The sequence below is a fragment of the Halichoerus grypus genome, chromosome 3, assembly GCF_964656455.1.
Source record: "Halichoerus grypus chromosome 3, mHalGry1.hap1.1, whole genome shotgun sequence".
NCBI lineage: Eukaryota > Metazoa > Chordata > Mammalia > Carnivora > Phocidae > Halichoerus > Halichoerus grypus.
Window position 1 is genome coordinate 66,502,117 of NC_135714.1, and position 27,279 is coordinate 66,529,395.

At 41.2% G+C, this 27,279-nt stretch overlaps 2 protein-coding genes and 1 pseudogene across 14 annotated transcripts in view; 1 reads left to right on the forward strand and 2 right to left on the reverse strand.

Annotated features, from left to right (window-relative positions):
• LIN54 (lin-54 DREAM MuvB core complex component) overlaps nucleotides 1–17,720 on the reverse strand; it is a 79,508-nt gene extending 61,788 nt beyond the window's left edge. For 2 of the 10 annotated variants that reach the window (XM_078068863.1, XM_078068857.1), the window contains exon 1: nucleotides 2,789–2,936. Coding sequence is in view for 4 of the 10 variants with exons in the window: in XM_078068860.1 (XP_077924986.1) it covers nucleotides 2,019–2,193 (175 nt within the window). In the remaining 6 variants the exon portion in view is untranslated. Of the gene's footprint in view, nucleotides 1–463; nucleotides 811–2,018; nucleotides 2,478–2,788; nucleotides 2,937–17,635 lie in introns of those variants that run through there. The other 8 variants (XM_078068862.1, XM_078068860.1, XM_078068859.1 and 5 more) reach the window with 8 other exon arrangements.
• A 124-nt stretch (nucleotides 17,721–17,844) lies between these two features.
• The window catches only part of COPS4 (COP9 signalosome subunit 4), a 39,812-nt gene continuing 30,377 nt past the window's right edge, over nucleotides 17,845–27,279 (forward strand). For 2 of the 4 annotated variants that reach the window (XM_036121318.2, XM_036121321.2), the window contains exon 1: nucleotides 17,845–17,998. In XM_036121318.2, coding sequence (XP_035977211.1) covers nucleotides 17,925–17,998 — 74 coding nt within the window. In that variant the 5' untranslated portion in view covers nucleotides 17,845–17,924. The remainder of the gene's footprint in view (nucleotides 17,999–27,279) is intronic. The other 2 variants (XM_036121320.2, XM_078068864.1) reach the window with 2 other exon arrangements.
• On the reverse strand, nucleotides 26,694–27,111 carry LOC118554040 (large ribosomal subunit protein P1 pseudogene; annotated as a pseudogene).

Consider the following 27,279-nt stretch of genomic DNA (forward strand, 5'->3'; position numbering starts at 1 on the left):
AAGAAAAAGAAAATATTTTTAATTGTTACAAAACTGGTCCATATGCTCAAAAAATGTGAGCATCCATACCCCAACAAGTTATAGACTATGATCTAAGACACAGAGCTTAATTGCAGGAAAAAATGCCTATGCTCTGCCTCTCTAAAGAAACATACAACCCTATAACCTGAACATCATCAAACCAACACCCACTACAGTGGATGTTTTTAAATATTAAGTCAGGAAATCATGGTAAGTGCTAGCGGTTCCTCTAGGCCTCAGCAGCAGCCTTAGGTATAAGAGCAAACTCGAGCCCTCTTAACACTCATAGAATAATGTTGATGTCATTACGAGGCTACTGATTCTTTGCACTCTGGACTAGTCATTCCTTGATCCACAACGCAATTCTTCCCCTCCCCATCACCCCCCTAAATAAAAGAGATCTCAGTGCAGAGAAGCCCTCGGATACCCCCTTCTCCTCTACCTCCAGCGGCTGCCGCTTTCTCCTCCCTCCGGCTCCGAGGTGGGGGCTCCAGAAGGTCCCGGGCAATTCCGAGCCCGGGCGGTGCTTGTTTTGCCTGTGCACGGTAGCTCCGGCCAGCCGCTTCCTTTCCCAGTTTGCCCGAACTGGAGCGCTACAGGGAACCGGGGGGCCGGGGAGGGAGCCCGGGTGGAGACGCCGCCGCTGCCGCCGCCTCTGGTATGTCAGGGGCCGGGATTGTATTTCGAAAGATCCGCCATTTTCACCTCGTCATCACCATCACAGCTCAGCAGCTTCCCCGACAGCCCGAGCCCGGGCCGCCGCCGCCGCCGCCGCCGCCAGTAACCTCCCCCTTCCTCCTCCTCCCCTCCTCGGCCCTCCCCTCCGGAGAGGCGCACACCCACATATCCGGGGAAACCTCCCGCCCGCCCCGCCAACCTTCAAATGTACAGGGAGATACAAACGCACACACAGCCCACGCCGAGACCTTTCACCCCACAGCGAAAAATGGTGCTTCTGCGGGCCCGGCAGCTACGCGAAAGGAAGTCTCTCTACCTGCCGGGTCCCAAGTCCGGCATATTTTTGTTTTGAAGAGCAAAAGCCACACGGAAGGCGGCATAAGGACAATAAAGAACCCAAACTCTTTCATTTTCAGAAAAGCAACTTGAGACGGATGATGGAATGCGTTTTATTCACTCTGCTCATTTCAGATACTAAAAACATGATAAAGACCTTTAATGTCATTCACCAACTCTGACGTTTTCCTCTACTGTCAGCACTACTTTGACAGAACGACCCATTTCCATATGCATGTCTGATCTGACACATTTGTAAATTACAGGCACTGATCCTCATGTTGATGATGTGGTCAAAACTAGATGTGGTCTAGTTTTAAAAATAAAGTTCTGAACTATTTTCCCTCTCTACTTGATTTCATCTGATCATTTCTGTCCGTGAACACTGTGACTTCCAATTTGTCATTGGTTTAAGATGTCAAAGCCCAACGAGGTTTAAAATGTATTGATCCTACTCATGAATGAACAATTTCTAAAATACAGAAAATATACCTCTAAACTAAAATTATTTGCGAAATGTTTTTAAGATCTGTCACCAAATGAAAAAAAAATCTACCACAGATATATTTAATACAGACAAAATAAATAGCTTGCTTTAGAACAAGACCTCAGTTACCCATCTTTCCCACCAGCTACTCTCATTATGCGGTTTAATAACTAAAAAAGAACATAAGCATTTCTTTAATCATCTAAGAAATAACACAAAACCACAAGCTTCAAGGCTTGCGACAAGACCAGAATTAAAAAACAAAAACAAAAAACCAAATTGGTTATCTTTGTTAATTTCAGAAAGCTTTGGTAATCGCGCATTCAAAAGCTGAATTCTAAACCCACCACTGAACTACAGTATAAACTCTCAAAGACCTACCTGCAATGATCAAATTGAATTTCAAGGTTGAGAACAGGGCCACTCTACTGTCTTTTTTAAAAGTTAGTCTAAGAAGAGTGAGGTGGAAGTTGAAAAAACCATTTCATTTCCTTACCTTTCTTGAATGACAACTCCATATAAAAGCCAGTAGATTCAGGCTTTAAACAAGTGCTATCTACCACCCAGCCCAATCGCTCTTTATCTATGCAGCCTGCTCGAGCCTGAGAGTCTCCAGTCTTCCCAGTTTCTTCATGTTTAAACTTTATTTTTCCTCCGCCAGCCCCATCCATCCGCACTCTGCTTGGTGTTTACCGTTGCTTGGCCAAGCTAAGTCCCGGCCCGCTCCCTTTCCCCGTGCACCTCGGGGACATTATGACATTTAGATGGTGGGCTTCGCGAGGAAAACGGACATACACGGAGAGATCATACAAAGGGGCGTAGGAAGAACGGGGCGGCGGGCAGCAAGGAAAGGAGGGGCTGGTACAAAATGACACAGCAGCAAAACCGGTTCCCAGAAACCCAGGGCGGACACAGTCGGCTTCTCCGGCCACGCAAGGTGCGTGTCAACAGCCGCCGGAACCCTTCCTCCCGACTGCCGGGAAGGGCGGGCGGCCGGCCCAGCGCCGGCCCTACCGGGTGACAGCCGCCCTCCCGGGTGCCGGCGGGAAGAGGCCGAGCGGGGAGGATCCTCCCGCCCCTTGCGGCCCGAAGAAGGCGCGGCGGTCCCCAGCCCGCAGGTTCCCGCTCTCCGCCACGATCCACCAGCCCGGGCTCCCAGAGGGGGCGGTCCGGCGCCCTCCGCCCGCTCCACCACCCGCAGCGGGGGCCGGTGTCCCCTTCCCGCCCTCCCGCCCAGATGTCCCCACCCCCGGGGCTGACACTCACCAAAGCCGGCGGCGCCGCCGCCTGCTCCTCGCGCCGCGCTCCCTAGGCTCCCAGCAGCAGCGGCGGCGGCGGCGCCTCCGAGACACAGACCCGGGTTTGTTCAAAATCACGCGCCCAGCGCCATTCCACCGCCGCATCCCATAATACGCTGGGCCCTCCCCGCCCGCGCGCCCCTGTCCGCCCGCCCCTCTCCTCCACCGGCCCCGCCTTCCCGGCTGGCTTCCTTCGCCCCGCCCCTTCCGCGGCGCCTTGCCCCTCCCCTTGGCAACCCGAGCCTCGCGTCATTCCGCAGGGCGCGGGAGTACGCTCCAGCCCCACGTGACTCTTAGTGGGTGCTCCGTCAAAGCCTTCGCAGGGAAAGTTCCGTACGGCAGAAGCTGGGAGGGGGTAAGCGGGATTGCGCCTGCAGTTGAGAGTGCCTCATCTTCTAGCTTTCCCTGTTAGGAAGTTAGTGCTGAAGGTGCGACTTCCAGCCAACTGCCACTGGTTGATGTGCTTGGCTAAATCAATATTCACAAACGCCCTCTTTCTTTGTTTTTAGGCATTGATTTTGCAGGAATCGCTAAAAAGTCCTTGGGAGACCACGCAGAGTTAAACTTACTTTGAAAGGGACTTTTTGCAATGTGTAGCTAAGACTAACACAATCAAAATTATTTGCATTTAGTCACCTTTTCCTTCTTTTGTTTTCGTCGATGCCCTTTATTATAAAATAAGATAGCTAAATGTGGAGTCAGATCAACAGGCACTCAGTTAATAACTGCAGTGTGAGACAAGAACTACACAGACGAAACAAAAAATACGAAAGAGGGCAATGTCAAATGGTGTAGTACAGTCTATCATTGCCAACGGAGCACGGAGGACATACAAGTCAACGTCAGAGACTATGGCCAGCGACCATAACGGACCAGGTGAGACTTACGTTATAGTGGAAGCAGTTGCTTTGGAATCAAGCAGTCCTGGTTTTAAATTCTGGCACCTCACACATTAGTGTATTGCAATTTATCAGGTTCCTTTTCCCATCTACAAAGTAAAAATCCCAGGATTTTGAGGGTTAAATGAAGTGAGAGGTGTCAAGCAGCTACACAGTTCCCACCTCAAATGTTAGTTCTGTTCTGCAAAAATCAACACCACCCGTATCTCCCATGGCAAACTCAATGGCAAGGCAAGTGGCATGAAATTAGAAAAGGCTCGGAAGCCAGAGGGTCTGTGGCCTGTGCAAGGAAAGGGAGAAAACTGAAAGATACACAGACTTGGTTGGGGATCAGTAGATTAGTCCAGTTTATGAGGAGCCTTGAGAGCTAGTGGACACCTCTAGTACTGTGGACACCTCTAGAAGGAAGAAGGGAGTTGAGATGGGGTATCAAACCCTGGCTGGATTCTAGGGAAACTATCCCCAAAAGGGAGAAGATTTCTCAGTTTATTCCATAAGGCTAGCATAATCCTAATATCAAAACCCAAGACAAACAATACCCAAAGAAAGAGAGGAATTCTTCTGTTCTCACTATGACTTTGTTGCAAAGAAAACTGAGTACTAAAGTATCAAAAACAGTGGTGTGGTAATAAAAAGAATTCATACCATGACAAAGTATGGTTTATTCCAAGAATGGTGGTTTAACACTAAGAAATCCCAGGTAATTTATTAAAGGAGAAAAGCCAAATGATACTCTCTAGGGATGCACTGTATAACATTCAACGGCCATTTCTGAAATTTAAAAATTCATAGTAAACCAGAAATAAAAGAACATTCTTTAAATGGATCAAGATAATCATCAGAAAACAACAGTAACTTCATACCTTAGAGTGAAATGAAGGAAGCATTCACATTAAAGTCAGGGACCTGACAAGGATGGAGGGCTATAGCAGCTATTATTTAACGTTTTCTAGGGTGTCCTAGCTAAATGTAATTAAATAAGGAAAAAGAAAATAGAGGTTTGAATACTGGAAAGAAGAGACTAAATGGTTCTTATTAAAAATAATCATACAGGGACACCTGCGTGGCTGAATCAGTTAAGCGTCTGCCTTCGGCTCAGGTCATGATCCCAGGGTCCTGGGACAGATCCCCTGTTTGGTTCCCTCTCCCTGCTCAGCAGGGAATCTGCTCCTCCCTCTCCCTCTGTCCCTCTCCCCTGCTCCTGCTCTCTCTCAAATAAATAAATAAATAAAATCTTAAAAAACAATAATCATAAAGAGGGGCACCTGGTTGGCTCAGTTGGTTAAGCATCTGACTCTCAGTTTTGGCTCAGGTCATGATATCAGGGTTGTGAGACTGAGCCCCGCCTCAGGCTCCCTGCTGGGCGTGGATCCTGCTTAAGATTCTCTCTCTCCCTCTCCTCTCCCCACCCACCTCTCCCTCTCTAAAAATAAATAAATAAATAAATCACAAAGAGCGCAGTGTTGGGGTTAATTGCTTAGCCTCTGGAGCCAGACTACCTGGGTCCAAATCCTGGCCCTGCCACTTAGTAACTGCATGATCTTGGGCAAGTTACTTTCCACCTCTGTCTCAATTTCTTTATCTGTAAATTGGGCACAGTGTAGACATCATAAGGTTGTTGTGACGATTACTGAGAAAATATACATAGAACAGTTTGAACAGTGCCTGGCATTTGGTAAATGCTCAGTGACCAAAACCCATTAATAATCAAAGCTATAATACAGAGTAAAATATAACCTAATTTTTACCTTTTCAAAGAAAACATTTTAGCTCCTAAGAGTCACTGTTACTCAAACATTTCTATTTCAAAAAAGAATCTTTGCTTTATATTTGCCTGAACGCTTTTACAGATAAACTAAAAACATTTATTCAGTAAGTATTTGTTGATCGTCTACTGGATCCCAAGCACTGTGAAGGGCACTGGGAATAACGTAGCAAACAAGATGAAGCAGCTCTATCCAGTGGAACTTTCCCCAATGGTGGAACTGTTCTATATTCACACTATCTGATACAGTAGACATAGCTCACATGTGGCTATCAAACCACTGAAATGTGGCTACTGCAGCTAAGAAACTGACTTTTTCATTTTATTTAATTATCCTTAATTTAAATTTAAATAGCCGTGTGTGGCTGATGACTACATACTGAACAGCACAGTGCTACAGGAAATGACAGACAACAAACAGGTAGAAAAATTAGAGCTTTCTAAATAAATAAAGGAGGTTTCTGAGGAAAATATCAGTACAGAAAATGAAAAGATAGTGGTATAGGGGCACCTGGCTGGCTCAGTTGATAGAGCACATGACTCTTAATCTCAGGGCCGTTAGGTCAAGCCCCATGTTAGGCATGGATCCTACTTAAGATTAAAAAAAAATGTTTTGTTTTTTTTTTTAAAGATTTTATTTATTTATTTGAGAGAGAGAGAGAGAGAGCACATGAGAGGGGGGAGGGTCAGAGGGAGAAGCAGACTCCCTGCTGAGCAGGGAGCCCGATGCGGGACTCGATCCCGGGACTCCAGGATCATGACCTGAGCCGAAGGCAGTCGCTTAACCAACTGAGCCACCCAGGCGCCCCCCCAAAAATGTTTTTAATTAACAAAAATATAGTGGTATAGAAGTATGAGTTGGGTAGAATTATCAGTAGACAAAATGAAATGTATTATGGGGTACCTATTATGTTCCAGGTATACTGTTACGTACAAACTATATAGTAGTTAATAAAATTTTCTTAAAATAGCTTAGTATCCAAAAGATTACCCAGAGGATCATGAGTCCATTTGTCCTAAGTCCAGATGTCTCTATACAATTTATACATCTATATAAGTGTAATTATCACCGTATTCTTTTCCATTATCCCATAACTCTTTTATAACAGATCTATAATCCCTTATCAACAGCTTCAAAATCCAAAATTTTTGAAAATTAAAGGGTTTCATGAAGCTTATGACAAACTCAGCAGACAAACCTGGCCTGCCTAAACTCACTGGGTATTCTTAAAGTGGATGCATTTTATTATATGTCAATTATACTCCATTAAAGTTGTTTTTTTTTGTTGTTGAAGATTTTTTATTTATTTGGGGGGGGGAGACAGCATAAGCAGGGGGAGCAGCAGAGGCAGAGGGAGAAGCAGGCTTCCCGCTGAGCAGGGAGCCCGATGGGGGGCTTGATCCCAGGACCCTGAGATCATGACCTGAGCCAAAGGCAGACGCTCAACGACTGAGCCACCCAGGTGCCCCAAAGTTGGTTTTAAAAGAAAAAAGTTTTTAAAATTATTTATCCTCAATTCCAAAATACATTGATACTCAGTGGTTTCTAATAAGGGAATGTAGATCAGTATCATTTTGAACATACCCTAAATTTTTTCACATACGGTACATGATGTAATTAATAATGTCAAACCACCTGAAAATTAAAATCAACCACTAAAGTCATCTGCTGATGGTAGACAGAGTTCATTATTTTTCCTCTTGGCAACAAGATTTATTTGCCTCTATGATAGTTATTTTTGTTTTTGTAATTAAAAGGATAGAAGTGGGGCGCCTGGGTGGCTCAGTCATTAAGCGTCTGCCTTCGGCTCAGGTCATGATCCCAGGGTCCTGGGATCGAGCCCCGCATCGGGCTCCCTGCTCAGCGGGAAGCCTGCTTCTCCCTCTCCCACTCCCCCTGCTTGTGTTCCCTCTCTCGCTGTGTCTCTGTCAAATAAATAAATAAAATCTTTAAAAAAAATAAAAAAAAATAAAAGGATAGAAGTAGGGGTGCCTGGGTGGCTCAGTCGGGTCATCCCACTCTTGATTTAGGCTCAGGTCATGGTCTCAGGGTGGTAGGATCGAGCCCCTCGGGTGCTGCGCTCTACAGGGAGTCTGCTTGAGATTATCTCCTTCTCCCTCTGCCCCTCCCCCCACTCACACGAGCTGACATGCTCTCAAGCTCGCTCTCTGAAATAAATAAATAAATCTTTACCAAAAAAAAAAGATAGAAGTAGAGGATTCTCTGTAATGCTCTGATCCACAGTGTCCTGCCTCCCCCTGCCCATCTGTGGTTTCACTTTCCGAGGTTTCAGTTACCTGCAGTCAACTCTGGTCCAGAAGCAGATCCTCCTTGACATGTCATCAGAAGGTCAGTAGTAGCTTAACCCTAACACTAAATCACAATGCCTACGTCACTCACCTCACTTTATCTCATCACGTAGGCATTTTATCATCTCATCATCACAAGAAGGTGAGTACAGTGCAGTATTTTGAGAGACCACATTCATATAACTTCATATATATTATAGTACATTGCTATAATTGTTCTATCTTACTAGTTGTTGTTATTCTCTTACTGTGACTAATTTATAAATTAAACTTTATCATAGGTATGTATGTACAGGAAAAAGCATAGAATGTAGAGGGTTCAGTACTATCTGCAGTTTCAGACATCCACTAGAGGAATTAAACATATTCCCTGTGGATAAGCGAGGACTTGTCTTGCTAGGGTGTAACCATCCCTATAGTTAGGAGTGGACTTTACCCTTGAAGGAAGTGAGTATTTGCAATGTCAGTCATCCTGAAAAAAGGAACATCTTGAGATAGGATATGGGAACTTGAAAGAAGGGCTCACACAGAGAGGGAAGTGCTTCCCCTCTCTTGGCCTTGCTCATTTGGACCTGGACCCAGTGTTTAATGTGTTTGAAGGAATGTGCTCATTTGGGACGCCTGGGTGGCTCAGTCGGTTAAGCATCTGCCTTCGGCTCAGGTCATGATCCCAGTGTCCTGGGATCGAGTCCCACATTGGGCTCCTTGCTCAGTGGAGAGCCTGCTTCTCCCTCTGCCTGCCGCTCCCCCTGCTTGTGCTCTCTCTCTCTGATACAAATTAAAAAAAAAAAAATCTTAAAAAAAAAAAAAAGGAATGTGCTCATCTTCCACCTAACAGAAGACTTCTGCCTCTAGAGAGACTAGAAATGAGGTAAAGCTTTTTTTTTCCTTTTAATTACAAAACACCTTCCCTAGAAAAGAGCCAGTGATGTGAACTCCCCTTATCTTTGTGGTTTCCATGGGGTTCCATGAGCATGCAAGCCCATACTCAATCTTTAATAATTTATTTAAACATTTAGCAGAATTCTTTGCTGTTTGAATGGCTGCTTTATTTTCCTTCATATGCTATGCCACAGATGACCCAGGGCTTGCCTCTCACCTGTGTTTACAAGCAGCTTGTCTTTCCTTGGATTCAGGCTAGTCAGCTGTCCTGTGACCTCAGCTCTCTGATTGGCTCAATAAAGGTTATGATTTTGTAGCTTGCCTAGCTTATTGTTGTGACGGTGGAAACAATGCTCTTTTCAGCCTTCTGTACTAGGCAGAAGCTGTAAGTCCTCCAGATATTATTTTGTTAAGAGGGTCTGGGGTATCTATTGTTGGACCATAGTGCTCATCACAATTTTTACCCAAGATAGTCCATCACAATTTTTACCCAAGATAGTCTTCTTTTTTTTTTTTTTTTTAAGATTTTATTTGTTTGTCAGAGAGAGCACAAGCAGGGGGAGCAGCAGGAGAGGGAGACGCAGACTCCCTGCTGAGCAAGGAGCCCTACCCAGGACTCGATCCCAGGACCCTGGGATCATGACCTGAGTCAAAGGCAGACACTTAACCGACTAAGCCACCCAGGTGTCCCTCTACTTACTCTCTTAACCCATCCCTTCCTACTTGTCTTTCTAGGTCTCAGAGCTCTTGCTTTACAACCCAGATTTCACTATTTGCTTCTGGTTGTTCCCACAGTTGGTGGCAGATTTGGACCATCTTCTCTACCTCACTAACATTAGTTCCTACTCAACCTTTGGATTTGTATGTTCCTTGATTTTAATGCCAACTCCAGAGAAGGGAAATTTAGATGGAAACAACATTCAATGATGCTGGGATTTTCTAGGTCTATTTATTTACTCAACTATGTTCTTTACTCAGTGTAACAAATATTTTTGATTGCTTACTAAATACAAGGCACAAAGTTTTGGGTACCAGCTAGTTTATAAAAATGAATCAGACTATCACATATCTTTCACCCTTCTCTCCCACTTCCAATTCAACTATATGACCCAAATTGAAACATGAATACTTGGGAATGAGCAGACAGACACAGTGGGCACTAGATGACATGAATGAAGCCTCAAGTTATAGTGAGTCTAGAGATAGAAAGGGAGAAGCATCAGAACATACTGGATAATGGAGAGAGCATAGTCTGAGAAGATCCATGGTCCTTCAAGTGGGAGTATAGTACCTGCCCTGGCACTGTTCTTAAGAGGACCTTCTGAGACACACAAATGCCAACAGACACGTGAAAAGATGCTCAACATCACTAATCACCAGGGAAATGCAAATCAAAACCACAGTGAGATACCACCTTATACCTGTCAAGATGGCTAAAATCAAAAAGACAAGAAATACCAAGTGTTGGTGAGGATGTGGAGAAAAAGGAACCCTCATGCATTGTTGATGGGAATGCAAATTGGTGCAGCCACTGTGGAAAATAATACAGACGTTCCTCAAAAAATTAAAAATATAATTACCATATGATCTAGTAATTCCACTACTGGGTATTTACCCAAAGAAAACAAAAATGCTAATTCAAAAAGACAAATGGACCTCTATGTTTATTGCAGCATTACTTAAAATAGATAACATATGGAAGCAGCCCAAGTGTTCATTGATAGATGAATGAATAAAGATGTGGAATATATATATATATGCAATGGAATCTTACTCAGCCATAAAAAAGAATGAGATCTTGCCATTTGCAACAACATGGATGGACCTAGGAGGGTATAATGCTAAGTGAAAGAAGTCAGACAGAGAAAGACAAACAGCATATGACTTCACTCATATGTGGAATTTAAGAAACAAAACAAAGAAAAAAGAGACAAACAAAACAGACTTAAATACAGAGAACAACCTGGTGGTTGCTAGAGGGGAGGTGGGTGGTGGGATGGGTGAAATAGGTGATGGGGTTTAAGAGTACACTTACCATGATGAGCACCGAGTAATGTGTAGAATTGTCGAATCACTGTATTGTATACCTGAACCTAATATAATGCCATATTTATACTTCAATTAAAAATATAACAAAATGAGGGACGCCTGAGTGGCTCAGTCAGTTAAGCGTCTGCCTTCGGCTCAGGTCATGATCCCAGGGTCCTGGGATTGAGTCCCGCATCGGGCTCCTTGCTGAGGAGGAGCAAGGCAGAAGCAGGTTTTTGATTGCTTACTAAATACTTCTCCCTCTGCCTGCCTCTGTCTCTCTCTCTCTGATAAATAAATAAAATCTTAAAAAAAAAAAACAAAATGAGATAAATTGTCAAAAAAAAAAAAAAAAAAGAAAGAAAGAAAAAGGACTTGCTGGTCATCCTGACAAAGAGGAGCTTTAAGGAAACAGAACAGTTGCACTGAAACTTCTCTTCCTTTGAAGCTGACAGACCACCAGCTTTTGAAAGTGCTAAAGAAGACAGAAGACTTCTTAAACCATAAATATATAAATACATAAATAAAAGCCCTTAAGACTAAATTCAATACACACACAAGACTATTGAACAAAAAGCATTTTATTCTCTTTTTAAATTGAGATTTTACATGCAATAAAATGCACAGATCTTAAGTATACAGTATGATGAATTTTTTTTTGATAAATCTATACCATACCACCCATGTAACCCACACCTCTGTAAACATATAGAATATTTCATCACCTCCTGCTACTTCCCAGTAAATTACCATCCTTCCCCATTTCCCCCCTCCCTAAGTAATTTCTGATTTTGTCACCATAGATTAGTTTTGTTTGACTTAGAATTAGAATCTTAGATTCATGTAGATAGAATCTTATTATATGTACTTATTAATGTCTGATTTCTTTCACTCGGTATGTTTTGAGATTCATTCATATTCCTGCATATATCTGTAGTTTTTTTTTTTCCTTTTTAATGCTGAGTAGTATTCTATTGAATACTTATGCCACAGTTTCTCTATTCACTTTCCTTAAAATGGACATTTGGGTTGTTTTCATTTGAGGCTATTATAAATAAAGCAGCTATAAGATTTTTACACAAGTAAATAAATGGAAAGCATGGTTTTAAAAACACAACACTGATGATACATTGAAGGAGAATGATTGAATCCTGCTAAGTGGCCTGAAAAGTGGAAAAGATAGCTCAAAACACAGAGCAAAAAAATATAAAGAGAGAAATTATGATGAAAAGGCACATCACTTTGAAGATACTTCCAAAAGACCTGATATGTGACTTTTGGAGTTTTGGAAGGAGAGGAACAGAAAAAAGAGAGGTAATAATTAAATAATAACAGAAAATTTCCCTGACCTAAAGATAGACATGCATCTGCAAGTGAAAGGGGTCACTGAGTTCCAGGTAATATCAATGAGAAAAGACACACTTAGGCATATGTGAGGGAAATTCCTATAAAGAGAAGATCTTCAAAAACTTTCAGGTGGAGGGGCGCCTGGGTGGCTCAGTCGTTAAGCGTCTGCCTTCGGCTTGGGTCATGATCCTGGGATCCTGGGATCAAGCCCCACATCGGGCTCCCTTCTCCGTGGGAAGCCTGCTTCCCCTCTCCCACTCCCCCTGCTTGTTTTCCCTCTCTCGCTGTGTCTCTCTCTGTCAAATAAATAAATAAAATCTTAAAAAAACAAAAAAACAAAACTTTCAGGTGGAAAGAATAAGTTACTTACAAAAAGACGAAAAACCAGAAGAACAAAGGAGACTGTCGGGGTGGGAGAGGAGGGGTGAGGAGAAAGAGAAAGAGAAGGAGGAGGAAGAAGAAGAAGTACAAGAGAGGGAGAAGAAAGGTACAAAAATAAACAAAGCCAAATAAGGACAAGCAAAGGCTATTTACTTAGAGCTTCTATAGCAAGGGATTTGGGACACCATCATTTCTGTTTAACAGATACTCAAAGACAAGCAGAGGAATGGAAAGCTTTATAGTGGAAAAAGGGAATTCAGGTATGCCCTGATTGGAGGTTGTTGGCATGGGGGAGCTGTCAGCAGCAGCCCAGAAGTGGGGTATCCTATGTAATTGGTTGTATGGGGGGGTGTATTTGGCTTTCCCTGGTTGGGGCAAAAATTAGGGAAGCTGTCAGTGATCAATCAAGTGCTGGCCATTTTGGGCTGATAACTACAGGAGTTGGTAGGTTTCTGGGATGGTTGCTGCAGACAGTGAGTTGATGTGGAGTAACATTTTACAGGTCACTGAGGGAAAAGGACAGCAGCTCAGCCCAAATCTCATTCAACCATCAAGAGGATGGAAAGATATTTGCGAATATGCACAGAATCACAAATATGTTACCCATGCACAGCCTCTGAGGGATCACTTAAGAGTGAGCACTACCAAACAACAAAACAATCAGATCAAGACAGGGAAGATGAAGAGAAGGGGAATTTGTGATGAATAATTTATATAGTATAATTTATATAGTAATGTAAGTGAATAATGACAATGAAACTGGGAATTATAGCCCAAGTGTTAACTTAAGGATTCCTAAAATAGAAGAGCCATACTGCAAAGGAAAAGCAAATATTTATTGAAATGGAACAAAGTACCAACCTATCTCAGTGAAACCTAGGAACTAGGTAAGGGTGGGGGGGCAGACATCAATATATTTTCAAGGTCTCAACTAGAAGTGAAGGATGTGGAAGTAAAAATATTCTATGAGTCTCATTTACTGAGGTATGATACAGAGGCAATGGGGGACTAAAGAGTCCAGAAGCGAGTAAAGGGCTGAAACTTGTCCTCACACATTGTTAAAGAAAAAGTGATAGTGAATGTCAGAAAAGGGAAGGTAATCACCAGTTAAACTGAAAAGAAGGTAAGCCTTAATACACTTTTCACATTAGTTAAATTGAAAAGAAAATGGTACAGGACACGACAGAAAAACATAATGAGTGGCAGAACTCAGTAGGAATTAGCAATAAAAACATTATTTTGGGAATGAAGACTCAACAAGAAGGAAACCAGGAGCAAATAAAAGTGTCAGATAATGCCTTAAGGGAAATAGGGTGAAAAGAAAATTAAAAATGTGAAAAAAAAAAAATTTTGAGGGAAGGTGACTAATATTAAGATAAAGAAGATCTAACATAAAGACAATAGTAGTTTCTGAGGAAAGAAACCGAAGGAATAGAGCAAAAAGAAAAATTGTAATTAAAGATATTATTGAAAAAATTGAAACGATCTATTGAAAGAGCACACTCTATACCTAAGAATATTGACCCAGAATGACCAACACAAGCACATAGTCTAGTAAAATTACTTGATGTTAAAGGGAAAAAAATTGGGGGGCATCTAGGCAAAAAGATGAGGTGACCTATAAGGAAAAGAAAATTAGACTCTCATGAGATATTTTTCAGCAATGCTTTTGGTCATAAGAAAATGGAGCATCACACTTCAGATTCTCAAGAAAAGTGAGTCAAGATAATACAAAACTGATTTTCAAACATAAAAGGCACAAGATGTTTCCAACATTCAAGAACATTCAAAATTATGTTTTCCAGGAGCCCCTTCCTGAGAAACCTATTAAAGAACTAGCTTTAGCCAACTAAAATGACTAAGAGGTCTCAATATAAGAAATGATGATGAGCATTAAATGTGTACTACTTACAGAACAAGACCAAAGGAGGATTAGGAGGAAGAAAGTATAGTTTGTCACAGCTGTATGTGCTCACAATAGAACAGAGGAAATGGAAGAGTAGTAGGAAAATATTGAATTCCTTCAGCAATCACATCGGGGATAGTAGTATTAGTATTGCTATTCTGAAGTTGTTGTGTGTACAATGTAGGATGAATGAATATGCTGCTTCTGTAATCTCCTATGGTCTTGTGAACCAGGATTCTGGATGTGGAGGTAAGGAGATACGGATGTAATACAGAAAAGGTTAAGTAAAATCAACTATACTGGAATTTGAAGTATCAGAATGAACTCATGACTTATTTTATCCTCTCTCTCTCTATATATATATTTCCTAGTTCTGTCCTATGAAAAGGTCCCAAAATGACCAAGACAGTAGCAATGAACATCCCTAGCACTCAGATTGTTATCTGTAAATATCATCCCTAAAAGGAACTAAAGGAACAAGGGCTTCTTGGAGAAACAGCTGATTCTGGGTCTAGGCTAGGAAACACACAAGATGACTCTAGAATAATTTTGTCACACAGCACTAGCAACATGTGGAACAAATGTAGAGTAAGGACTGATGCTCAGAAAACAGGAGAATATATGCAATCACCTATGCTCTTTTTTTATTTCTATAGCAAGGCATATTTGAGCTGGGCACATGGGACACAGAGTGGAAAATGCACCAGGAAAAGGACCCCAGGATGACTCCCTCTGCATATTTGTAGGGAAATTGTGAGGGGTTAGAGACCGGGTTTTATATCTGATTATATAAAAGTGGGAGTTTCCTAGCCAGGGAAATGGCTTTAATAGGCAAGAGTTTAGTGAGAGAACTCATCTATCTAGTGATGTGGACATCTAAGCTAGAGCAATGCTACCCAAACTTTAATGTGCAAAAATTACTAGATGGATTTTGATAATATGACAGTTTTTACTCAGTAAGTAGGGGCTCGGACCTAAGGTTTTGCATAGTAAAACAGAATTAGAATTTCTTAATTCAAACAAGCCTAGCTAACTTCTTGCTGCTAAGCAACTGAAAAGAGAGAATAAGTTTTCAGTACCAGGCTTGTTTGTTTTTCCACCCCGCTGTAAGTAAAACCTAAAAATACATAGATTCTTTTAGAGGTTGAGCAGGATTACCCCTGAGCAGTCTGGAAAAGGGAGGCCTTGTCATGTCAAAAAGTTTAGTCAAATTGCTGATTACAATAAGCAGGAAGGCAGACAACTTCTCTACCTAGCTTGTAGTTCTAGTGGAGGTATATGGGAAGAGACAGTTTGTATGTTTGGTTGCTTCTTTCTGCTTTCAGCAAGGTATTACAAATAAAGCTCAAAGTCAGAGTAAAAAGCAAATAGAACAGCTGGTAATTCTTGGGCTTCACTAAATTGAAAAAGACAACTGCTTATGTACCCCTAAATAGCAGAAGAGATTTTGGGCTTTCTCATAGCCCATTAAGATTTTTTGGCAAACACAAATGGGCAAAAAAAAACAACAGAAAACAAAGATAAACTGAAGCAAAAATCAAATTAATAGAGTTCCCTTCTCACTTAAGCCTATTGTTTCAGATAACCTCAAAACTGTCATCATTAAAAAGAAGATGTTAAGAAAGGTTTGAGTGTGGAAGCCAGGAAATAGGCCACATTTAACAACTATTTCTGGAAACAACTGTGGGCGTGGTTACTGGCACCTGAAACTGTCTGGAAGCAGAGTTTACTGAATATTCAATGAAATTACATTTAAAAAAAACAACAAAAACAAAACACTGAAACACCTGGCCTACAAAAGCTCTCAATCCAAGTCCAAAGGCATTCCTCCAAAGAGGGAATACTCTCCAAAATCCAGTTAACTTGCATTCCTAGGGCAAAACTGGAGCCCAGAGTACAATGGACAATGGAGATCCTCTCAAAGAGCAGAATGAGGGTCTAACCAAGGAACTTACTCCCTACAAGGTATTGAGTATTCCTAATTCCTGCCCAGGGTTCCATCATTGCTATGGAGAAGTAACTGCTATGTGTTTCACATTCTAATTTTTTTGAGTTTTAACTGTGGTTATCCTGTTCCTGTTCCACGGTTGTTTTGTATTACATGTACAGGCATGAGCAGATAATTTGTTTTACAGTGTATATGACTCTGGGCCATGAAAAGACATATCCCAATCTGATGGAGAGGGTTGTGCATCATCAGACATCCTGCTTTTTGAGCTGATACAGAAACTGAATAGGGAATTGATCTCTGTTCTTTGGGGGTAAGAGTGTTCTACTGTAAGAAGGATACACTCAGATATTTAGGTGATCAGGGGGACAGATTATAGTAGAGACTACTGACTGTCCCTTTAAACCCATCCTTTTCTTTTTCTTAGGCAAAGGGCTGCTGGACTGGAAACCAAATTTCCAGCCTCACTGTTGCTAGGCCTGATCATGTGACTAAGTTCTTGCCAACGGATTGGTATCAGAATTGATGTAAGCAATCTCCACATTACTTTCTTAAAGAATTTCCTTGTTCTAGTCTTCTCTCCCTTTTCCAATAGAGGGAACATTCTATTTATCACACACCATGAGGACAAAATTCAAGTTTGATATCCTTTGTAGGCAAGGCTGTAGAAAATGGCACTTCTACATATTGTTGGTAGGAACTTCTTTACTGCAGCACTGGTTGATTGATTAAAAACAATTTAAGTGTCTGGTTAGAAAGATTAAATAAACTATGACCATCCCCTCATTATATGCAATACTCTCCAGTTCAAAAAAAAAAAAATGATGAGGAAGCTCTCTGGATATACATGGTAAGATCTCCAAAGAAAGTGAAAAAAATCAAGGGGAATAATGATACGGTGTGTTATCTTCTATGAAAAAAAGAAAGGATAACAATTTACATTTATGTGCGTAAAGAAATTCCATAAGGATACATGAGTAATGAATACAATTACATATAAAGGTAGGTGACCATATAATTTATCATCCAGATAGAACAGTTTCTAGAGTGAAAGGGGGTGTTATTAATAATCACTCCAGGACAACAGACGGAAAATGGCATCATCCTGGACAAACTGGGATGCATGATCAACCTATATAAAGGGTACAAAGTCAAAGGAGAAATACGTCCTTTTTTACTGTATTTTACAACAGTACCAGTCTGTGGTGAATTGGACATAAAAGCAATTCGTTTTTAACACACGAAGTTTAAGGACTGTCTTAAAGAACTAGGAACAACAGTAAACCACGTAAGTGAGACACGGAACTTAATTAATGACGACGCGGCAATTTCGGGTACCCGGCACTTACTGGAGTTGCACAGGCAACACACGCCTTGGACTTCATCCGCCAATCCTAAGTGGGAGCGCGCGAGCCTGAGCCTGTGGGAGAATCCTGGGCGGGCCTCGGACGTGAGTGGAGCTTCGCGTCACTCAACTCTGGGGACGGACCTTGCGCAGGCTCTCACACCCGGCGCTCTGGCCCACACAGTCGGTACTCTATGGCATCTCGGGTTCCCTCTAGCTGCAGTCTGGAGGACTACACTCGTTTTCTTTTCGGCTGTGCGAGGCCCGGCAGCCTCTGCTGAGCTGGAAGAAAGATGGCGGCAGCCGTGCGGCAGGATTTGGCCCAGCTCATGAATTCGAGCGGCTCTCATAAAGATCTTGCGGGCAAGTGAGTATTTCCCAGGGGCCTGGGAGGTCGGGAGGGAAGCCATAGACCTGTTCTTGTGTTGACGGCGGCTTTGGGATGTGATACGGCCTGACGACCAAGGGGGCGGGCCTGAGGTCGTTTGTAGACGCAAAAATTGGGAGCAGCAGAAAGCCGGTGCAGGGAACCCTGGCGGGGGGGGGAGGGGCAGACTTGGGGTGACTGTCAACTTGTTCTGTCTTTGATAGCATCCTTACCTGTTAAGATTCTGGAAGCATGGTCTGAGGGACGACTGCTCCCACGGCCTTCTTTTCCTTCCCTGGTGCCTCTTTCCATCCCTGGCTGTCCTCTCACACCGGATTCTGGTCTCTCTTTGGGCCTTTTTTTTTTTTTTTGACTGAGGGAAATGTATATTCTGGGACCTCGATGCAGGGTTTTCTGGGAGATGGCTTCTAGAGGCTGACGGGGGTGAGGAGGTATGGCCGCTATCATGTCGTTCAGAACCACCCGGACCATCTTCTGTGAGTCCTTGTGTTTTGGGTTCTCTCTCCGCCACCAACTCTGAAGAGGGGCACATAAGCGGAACGCCCTCACAACGTGAGTCAGGATGTCTAGATTAGTGATATTTGCAGGAATCTGAATTGTTTAGGAATTTTGCGGAATTTACGTTGAAGGGTTAGATCCACTCCACGTTAAAATTTGTGACATGTGCCTGTCATGCAAGCAGTTACAATAGTGTTAATCGTAGGTAGGTAGGTAGGTAGGTAGATAGATAATTGTCCGTTGTCTTTTTGTAGATTATACAGCACTGTTCTTTTGTAATGAACTTGTATTCTGTTTAAAGTATGCGTCTCAAGTTGATGGTAATATTTACATCCTGACAGCTGAGATCATGTTGATCTACATAAATGGGATACACCTGCTCTAACCTGGCCATTGAAACCTTGGCTGTGTTTTATGAAAACTCTGCTATCTTTTCTCTGGTGGCACATGTAATCTAGTTTTATCATTGGGAAATCTAGCTGTGTATCTTGGATTTCGCTACTATGTAGTGCAGTTTTCTTCTCATGAAAATGGGAATAATAGGACTTGTCTGAGGACAAAATGAGTATGTGTGTGTATATACATTTATATCACACATGTTGCTTAGAACAGTGTGACATTTAGTGCCACAAAATTATCTTTGTTGCTATTATTATTATAAAGCAGTTAGTAAGTACATATAATGACTTATTCCATGGATTGTAAATAAGGTGAATGTGTCTTCTACTCCGTAGAGTACCGACTATCTTCATTCACGGTTTAATCCTTTCTGCATGTAATTTTTAGATTTGGATGAAAGTAAAATGATCATATATTTTTCCCCATGCTCAGCTTATATTTCCCCCCACGCTTTGCTTTCTTTTTTGTTTTGTTGAAGAAAATGAAGTACATTCTGTATCAGAAGAGATATAGTTTTTCAAGTGTTTGCAGAATTCTGAAACTTAAGCTAAGAATTTACTTCCTCAGCTGTGAATTGCAGGTAAACAATAGTACCTATCTTATAGGGTACTTTAGTTATGTATTACTGTGTTACAAACCAAAAACTTAGTGGTGTAAAACAACTATTATTCTTCAGGATTCTTTGGGTTGACTGGACTGTTCTGCTCGTCTAAGCCGGGCTTACTCATGCAGGTGCAGAGTCACCTGGCAGCTCATTTGGGGCTGGTGGAGCTAAAATGGGCTCACATATATACATCAGGCTGCTGGCTGATTCTGTCTCTCCACATGGTCTCTCATTCAGTAGTTCCTTATAGGGCCATAGAAGTGTTCCAAAAGGGTGAGAGTGGAAGCTGCCACACTTAAGGCTAGCTGTGGAAATCTCATAATGTCAGTTCTCTAAAACAGGTCAAAGTAAATCACAAGACCAGCCCAGATTCAAGGGAAGGAAAAATGGAGTCTACCTCTTTCTGGGAGGAGTGGCCAAGTTACGTTAGAAAGGGGCATGGACAGATGGGGCATGATACATTGGAGGCCATTATTGTAATAGTCTATCACCTGAGATTGTTGTGCTTGATAACTGATAGCCAGGGCTTTCTTTTTTTTTTTTTAAATGTTTTATTTATTTATTCATGAGAGTCAGAGAGAGACAGAGAGAGAGGCAGAGGCAGAGGGAGAAGCAGGCTCCCCGCCTAGCAGGGAGCCCGATGCGGGACTCGATCCCAGGACCCTAGGATCGTGACCTGAGCCGAAGGCAGACACTCAACCATCTGAGCCACCCAGGCGCCCCTAGCCAGGGCTTTCTGAGGAAAGTCTTGGCCTTGCCTACAGGTACATATCTGGTCCTATCTCTACAGGAATGTGTTGGGATATTTATTTTCATAACAAAACAGTTCTGCCAGCTACATGTCTATGAGGAAAGCACTCTTGAAATACATCAGTAGTTTTAGGATTTATGTTAGGAGTTGGGTGACAAAGCAGTCCATATAAAGGGATGGCAGAGTAAATTCATTTCTAAAATATTGATACTGTGTGTTTCCAGCAATTAGCAGAATATTTATAACAGAGCAGTTATTTAATAAGTGTTAGTTGAATCAATGAATAGCTAGAAGGGTGCAGAGCTTATATTTGAACCCAGGTTTTTCTACTCTATAAAGCTTATTTTTAACCTATCAGCCTGCTTTTCTTGCCCAAACTTCAATTAGAAATGCTTTCTCATAACTGTGAATTAACACAATAATCTAAAGTGGACATAAGAAATTGGCCATATGAGATGCATTTTTGCAAATTTTATAAACTACTTTTGTATATATTATGCATTATGATCATTATCTCATACAAAACTTTAGAAGAGAGGAGAGCCTTGAAGAGGGACCATTTGAATAGGTAGCTGTTAACGATAGCCTGTCTTAATTTCTTAGCTAAAACGTACTCAGTTCTTTGAAACTCAGTTGAGATATTATTTCTTCCAAAAAGCCTTTTCTGAACAGCCACCCACACACACTCATAAATACCCACACGCACAGGACCTGGTTTGTTGCTCTTATGCCCAGTGGCAGATTGTATTTACCTCTACCATAGCACTTAATTGTTTTAATTGTCTGTATACTTGTCTGCTTTTCCAATTAGAATGTGATCTCTTTGAGGGCAGGTATGATGTTATGGATTGTAGTCTTTGTTGAGTTATTTCTATAGAAATAAGACCTTTTTTTTTTGTCTTCCCACTTCTCAATGTAGAAGGTACCCAGAAGAGGATAGCAGGCCTTTGGAGTCTAAACATTTCATTTTACAAGAAGCTGTTAGCATAGAGAAAAGAGAGTAATGGGAGACCTTTTAGCTCTCTTTGACTATTAGAAAGGCTGTTTTGCAGGGGTGCCTGGGTGGCTCAGACCTCAGCCTTCAGCTCAGATCATAATCTCAGGATCCTCCCTTCTCAGTGGGGAACCTGCTTCTCCCTGTCCCGCTCCCCCTGCTTGTGCTCGCTCTCTTTCTCTGTCAAATAAATAAATAAAATCTTTAAAAAGAAGGCTGTTTTGCAGAAAAGAAAATAGACTCCTCTGCCTTACAGAGATGGACTTTGGATTAGAACTTTCTAGTAATAGAATGGAATAGAACTGTCAAAAAATGGAGGACACATACACACCAGAGGATAAGACTATATAATCTCAAGGGCCCCTTATAACTCAGATTCTCTGGTTCTCTGTTATTCCCACACACAAGTTTTAGTGGTTCCCATCTGAAGAGTGAAGTTCCCTAACATCTGGTGTTTACCATGTGCCAAGCACATCTTTATTTACATTTTTTAATCCTTAATGAGTAAAATTTACATTACATATGAGAAAACTGAAGTACAGAGGTGAAATACCTTGCTTGAGGTCACATAGCTTGTGGCAAGGCCATAATACAACCTATCTGCTTGGTTCATAGCCCTTAATTCTAAACACATCTACCTTTTGGCCTTATATTATCTTCCCCCAACTAGATTACATTTCAGATAGTGATTTTTTTTTTTTTTTGGCCTAGAATACCTGTCTTCCTCCACTCTTTCCCACTTAACACTACATTGAAATATTTAAAATGCTTAAAGATCAACCTCATTTAGGAAATTATTTCTTTTTTTAACATTTTAAATTTTAATTAAAATTAAAATATGCTGAGAAATCAGTTGTTAATCTTACTGAGATTCTCTTACATATTATCAGTCATTTTCTTTTAAAAAATTTTTTTATTTAAATTCAATTTAGTTAACATATAGTATATTATTAGCTTCAGGGGTAGAATTCAGTCATTCATCAATTGCATATAACACCCAGTGCTCATGCCATCAAGTACCCTCTTTACTACCCATCATCCAATTACCCCATCCTCCCCACCCACCTCCCCTCCAGCAACCCTCAATTTGTTTCTTATAGTTAGGAGTCTCATGGTTTGCCTCCTTCTCTATTTTTATCTTATTTTTCCTTCCCTTCCCCTATGTTCATCTGTTTTGTTTCTTAAATTCCACATATTAGTGAAATCATATATTTGTTTTTCTCTGACCGACTTACTTCGCTTAACAAAGTACACTCTAGTTCCATCCGTGTGGTCGCAAATGGCAGGATTTCATTCTTTTTGACAACTGAGTAATATTCCATTTTGTGTGTATGTGTGTATATACACCACATCTTCTTTATCCATTCATCTGCTGATGGACATCTGGGTTCTTTCCATAGTTTGGCTATTGTGGACATTGCTGCTATAAACATTGGGGTGCATGTGCTCTTTCGAGTCACTATTTTTGTATCCTTTGGGTAAATAAATACCTAACTAGTGCAATTGTTGAGTCCTGGAGTAGTTCTATTTTTGACTTTTTGGGGAAACGCCATACTGTTTTCCAGATTGGCTGCATTCCCACCAACAGTGTAAGACAGTTCCCCTTTCTCTGCATCCTCGCCAACATGTGTTGTTTCCTGAGTGGTTAATTTTAGTCATTCTGAGTGGTGTGAAGTGGTATCTCATTGTGGTTTTGATTTGTAAGGAAATTACAAATTGTTTAATTTTCTGAAACTTCTTTGTGATGTGTCTATGTGGATTTGTTTATTTCTCTGTCACTTGGCTTTTGCTATGAAATAAACCACTCTAAAACTTCGTGGATTAAAACAACAATCATTTACTTATAATTCTGTTGGTTGGCTGGGCCTAGCTGGATGGTTCTCTGTTCTGCATGGTCTGGGTTCCACACATGTGTCCTACATGTGTCTGTAGTCAGCTGCAGGTTAGGTAGGCACTGCTGCTTTGCTGTGTTGGCGGGGGCAGTGGAGGTGACTGGGCTACATATTTCATTATCCAATAGGTTAGCCTGATCTTGTTCATGTGGCCACAGTAGGGTTACAAGAGAAAAAGACACATATAAGACCTCTTGAGGTCTGTCTAGGTTCAGAACAGGCACTTCACTTCTATCAAATTCTATTAATCAAAACAAGCTCAGATCAAAGGGTGGGAAAAGAAACTCTACCTTTCGATGTGAAGAGCTACAGAGTCACATTGCATTGTTTTTTATTTTATTTTATTTTATTTTTGTTTGTAAATACTCTACTGCATTATCCTGGTTGTGCTTCACTGTATTTATTGAATCAGATAGATTCTTTCATGGTCCTGGGATGTTTCAGCCATATATTTTCAAATGTAGCCTGTGTCCCATTCTGTTTTCTTCTCTAGGACTCCAGTGAAACACCTGTTAGGCCCTCTTACTGTGACCTCTATGTCTCTTACCCTGTCTTCTGTACTTACTTTGCAATGCTTTATTCTGGATAGGTTTTTCTGTCCTGCCTCCTAGTTTATCAGGTTTTCAAATGTGTTTAATCTCCTGTTAAGAACTTCATTGAGTAAGCTTGGATATAGTATTTTTTAGTTCTGTAGTTTTTGGTGGTTCTTTTTTCTTTTCTTTCTTTTTTTAATATATTTTTAAAATTATTTATTTATTATTATTATTATTATTATTATTATTTTAAGATTTTATTTATTTATTTGACAGAGAAAGACACAGCGAGAGAGGGAACACAAGCAGGCTTCCTGCAGAGCAGGGAGCCCAACGCGGGGCTCGATCCCAGGACCCTGGGATCATGACCTGAGCTGAAGGCAGACGCTTAACGACTGAGCCACCCAGGCACCCCTAAAATTTTTTATTTTAAGTAGGCTACACACCTGACGTGGGGCTTGAACTCATGACCTTGAGATGGAGATTCGCGTGCTCTACCGACTGAGCCAGCCAGGTGCCTCAGTGGTTCTTTCTTCAAATGACATTTTTTATGGTTCTCAGTTTCTTGCTGAAACTTTGAAGCCTGAGTTTATCTCTGTAAACATGATAAATGTAATTGTACTACAGTCTTTCTGATAGTCTCCAGTATCTGGAGTCCCTGCTTGTTGCTATTGTCTGTTGCTTTTGTTGATTCTAGCTCATATTGTAATGTGCCTTGTGATCTTTGTTGGGCAAGTTATTTAAAAATATACTTTTCAACATTTGGAGGCTTAGGATGTAACCTTTCATGGAGGATTTTCATTTCCTTCTGCCAGTCACCTGAGGGTGATAGCTGTCTAGCATCAAGGCTTCAGAATTTTTTGGTTTACCTTGATGATCCTTAGAATAGAAATTGTAATCTTATTTCCAAAGTGGTAGTGTTTCCTCCTTTGGAAAGCATGGATCTCAGATTCCTTTTCTTTTAGCTCTGTAGTTGGCCAAAAATTACAACTTGCCTCTCAGTGTTTCTAGGAGATTGGCAGAATGCCCCAAGGCAGAGCCCACCAGAAGTGCCACTCTGCCTCTCACCTGGCTTTTCACAGGCAGAAGCTCTTTGTACTCATCCTCTCCTGTTTCTTCTTTCTTGTTAGGATTTTATGCTATTATTGTTATTTTTTTTTTGCATTTCTTTCAGCTTTTTATGTTTTTGTTTTTGTTTTGAGGTAGGGTTGGTCCAGTCATCTAATTCATCATTACCATAGGTGAAAGATCTACTAATACCTATTCTACTCATTTTGATTCTAAATAGTGACTGTGATACATTTTCATGTGGGTATATTTTATTTACCTTCAGATTTAGGTGCCAAGAAATCAGGAATCAACATAGTGAACTTTAGTTCATAGACATAAATGCGTGCTCAGTAAACATTTGTTGATGATGATAAATGGATAGGGCAGATGCAAGCACCTTAGTTAAATTTATTTTCCCCCATAATTTTTTTTTTTTTTTTTTAAGTAGGCTCCATGTCCAGCGTGGAGCCCAACGCAGGGCTTGAACTCACAACCATGAGATCAAGACCTGAACTGAAACCAAAAGTTGGATGCTTAACCAACTGAGCCACCCAGGCACCCACCTCCATAATATTTTTTAAGGAAAATGTATTTGGTATTTGTCATGTTCTCCATATCAATCACTTTTCCATTTTTTCTATTGAGTGCTCAGTAAAAAGATGTTTTATCCATGGAGCCTTCTCTAGCTAATCTAACCCCTTTTGGTTTTACTCTTTTCTGAATTAAAGTATTAACCTCTTCATTTTTCATCTCTCTTTTTTAATTTTGTTTTTACTTTCTATTAAAATATAAAATATGTGTGGGTTTATATGTACCTGTATATTTTAAAGTACATTGCGTTGAGTACATTACTCTTTTTTTTTTTTTTTAAAGATTTTATTTATTTGACAGAGAGAGACACAGTGAGAGAGGGACTACAAGCAGGGGGAGTGGGAGAGGGAGAAGCAGGCCTCCCGCCAAGCCGGGAGCCCGATGCAGGGATCAATCCCAGGACCCTGGGATCATGACCTGAGCCAAAGGCAGACGCTTAACGACTGAGCCACCCAGGCGCCCCTGAGTACATTACTCTTAAGAGTAGAGCCCAATACATTTTCTCACATGCATAGATATGTAACAACTATCCAGATCAAGCTGGGAATATTTCCAACATGCCCAGAGGTTCCCTCATGCCCCTTCCCAGTCACTACCCCCGAATATAACCACTATTCTACTTCCGTCACTGTGATTTGGGTTTTCCTGTTCTTGAAATGCACATAAATGGAACCATTCAGTGTATACCCTTTTGTGTCTGTCCTATTTCACTCAGCATAATATCTGTGAGATACATTCATGCATGAAGCATTCATTATTGATTTGTAGAATTCCATTTTATTAGTGGGCCTTTCTTTTGATGAGATTTAAAATTTTTTCTAGTTTAGAGCTATTATGAATAAAGCTACTCTGAAAATTTTTGTATTTATCTTTTTATGGACATAGACATTCATTTCTCTTGGATATGTACCCAAGAGTGGAATATTTGTGTTATAGAGGACATGTTTAGTTTTAGTAGATAACTGCCAGTGGTTTTCCAGAGTGTAGATCACTTTATACTTCCATCAGGGATAGATGAGATTAGTTCCCCTACATCCTCACCAACACTCAAATTTGTTAGTGTTTTTAATATTACTCATTTTAGTGGAAGTATAATAGTACCTACTTGTGCCTGTAATTTGCATTAACCTAATGAATATTGAGGTTATTTGGTACCTTTTAATATGCTTATTGGGCATTTGGATATTATCTCTAAAGTGCTTATTTAAGCATTTTATCTGTTCTTTAATTGGGTTGTTCATCTTTTATTGATTTACAGGAGTTTTAAGTGTATTCTGGATGGGAGGTTTTTTTGCCAAATACATGGATCGCAGGTATCTTTTCTATCTGTGGCTTGCATGTTTCACTTTTTTTTTTTTAAGCTTTTTATTGAACAGGTTACAGAAGAGGCTTAATCAAAAAGACCGAAGCCCATGTCATCATCAGACTCCTCTGATTCTTCTATTCTTCTTTCTTTGCTTCCACTTTCCTCTCAGCTGGAGCAGCAGTGGTGGAAGGAGCAGGACAGCGCCAGCTGCTGGGGCGGCTCTCCCAGCCCCTATGTTGCAGATGAGGCTCCCGATGTTGACATTGGCCAGGACCTTTGCAAATAAGCCCGGCCAGAGAGGTTCAACATTCATACGTGCTACTTTAATGAAGGCATTGATCTTAGCCTCTGTGACCTCATCGTCCTGCAGGATGAGGGCCAAGCAGGTGCAGGCGAGCTCCAAGATGGAGGCCATGGTGTGGGCAAGTGCCGAGGGGGCACTGCCTGGTGCGGTGCTAGTCAGCGGATGGTGAGGGCCTCACCCCATCATGGCATTAGCTTCCTTGGAAGGACCGAGCACCTTAGAGGCAGCTGAGGAAAATATCTCTCACTTTTTAATGGTGACTTTGGTAGATATTCTTAATTTCAAAGAAACGTATCCATTTTTTATTCTTACAAAATTTTTTTTTCTTGTGGCAAGAA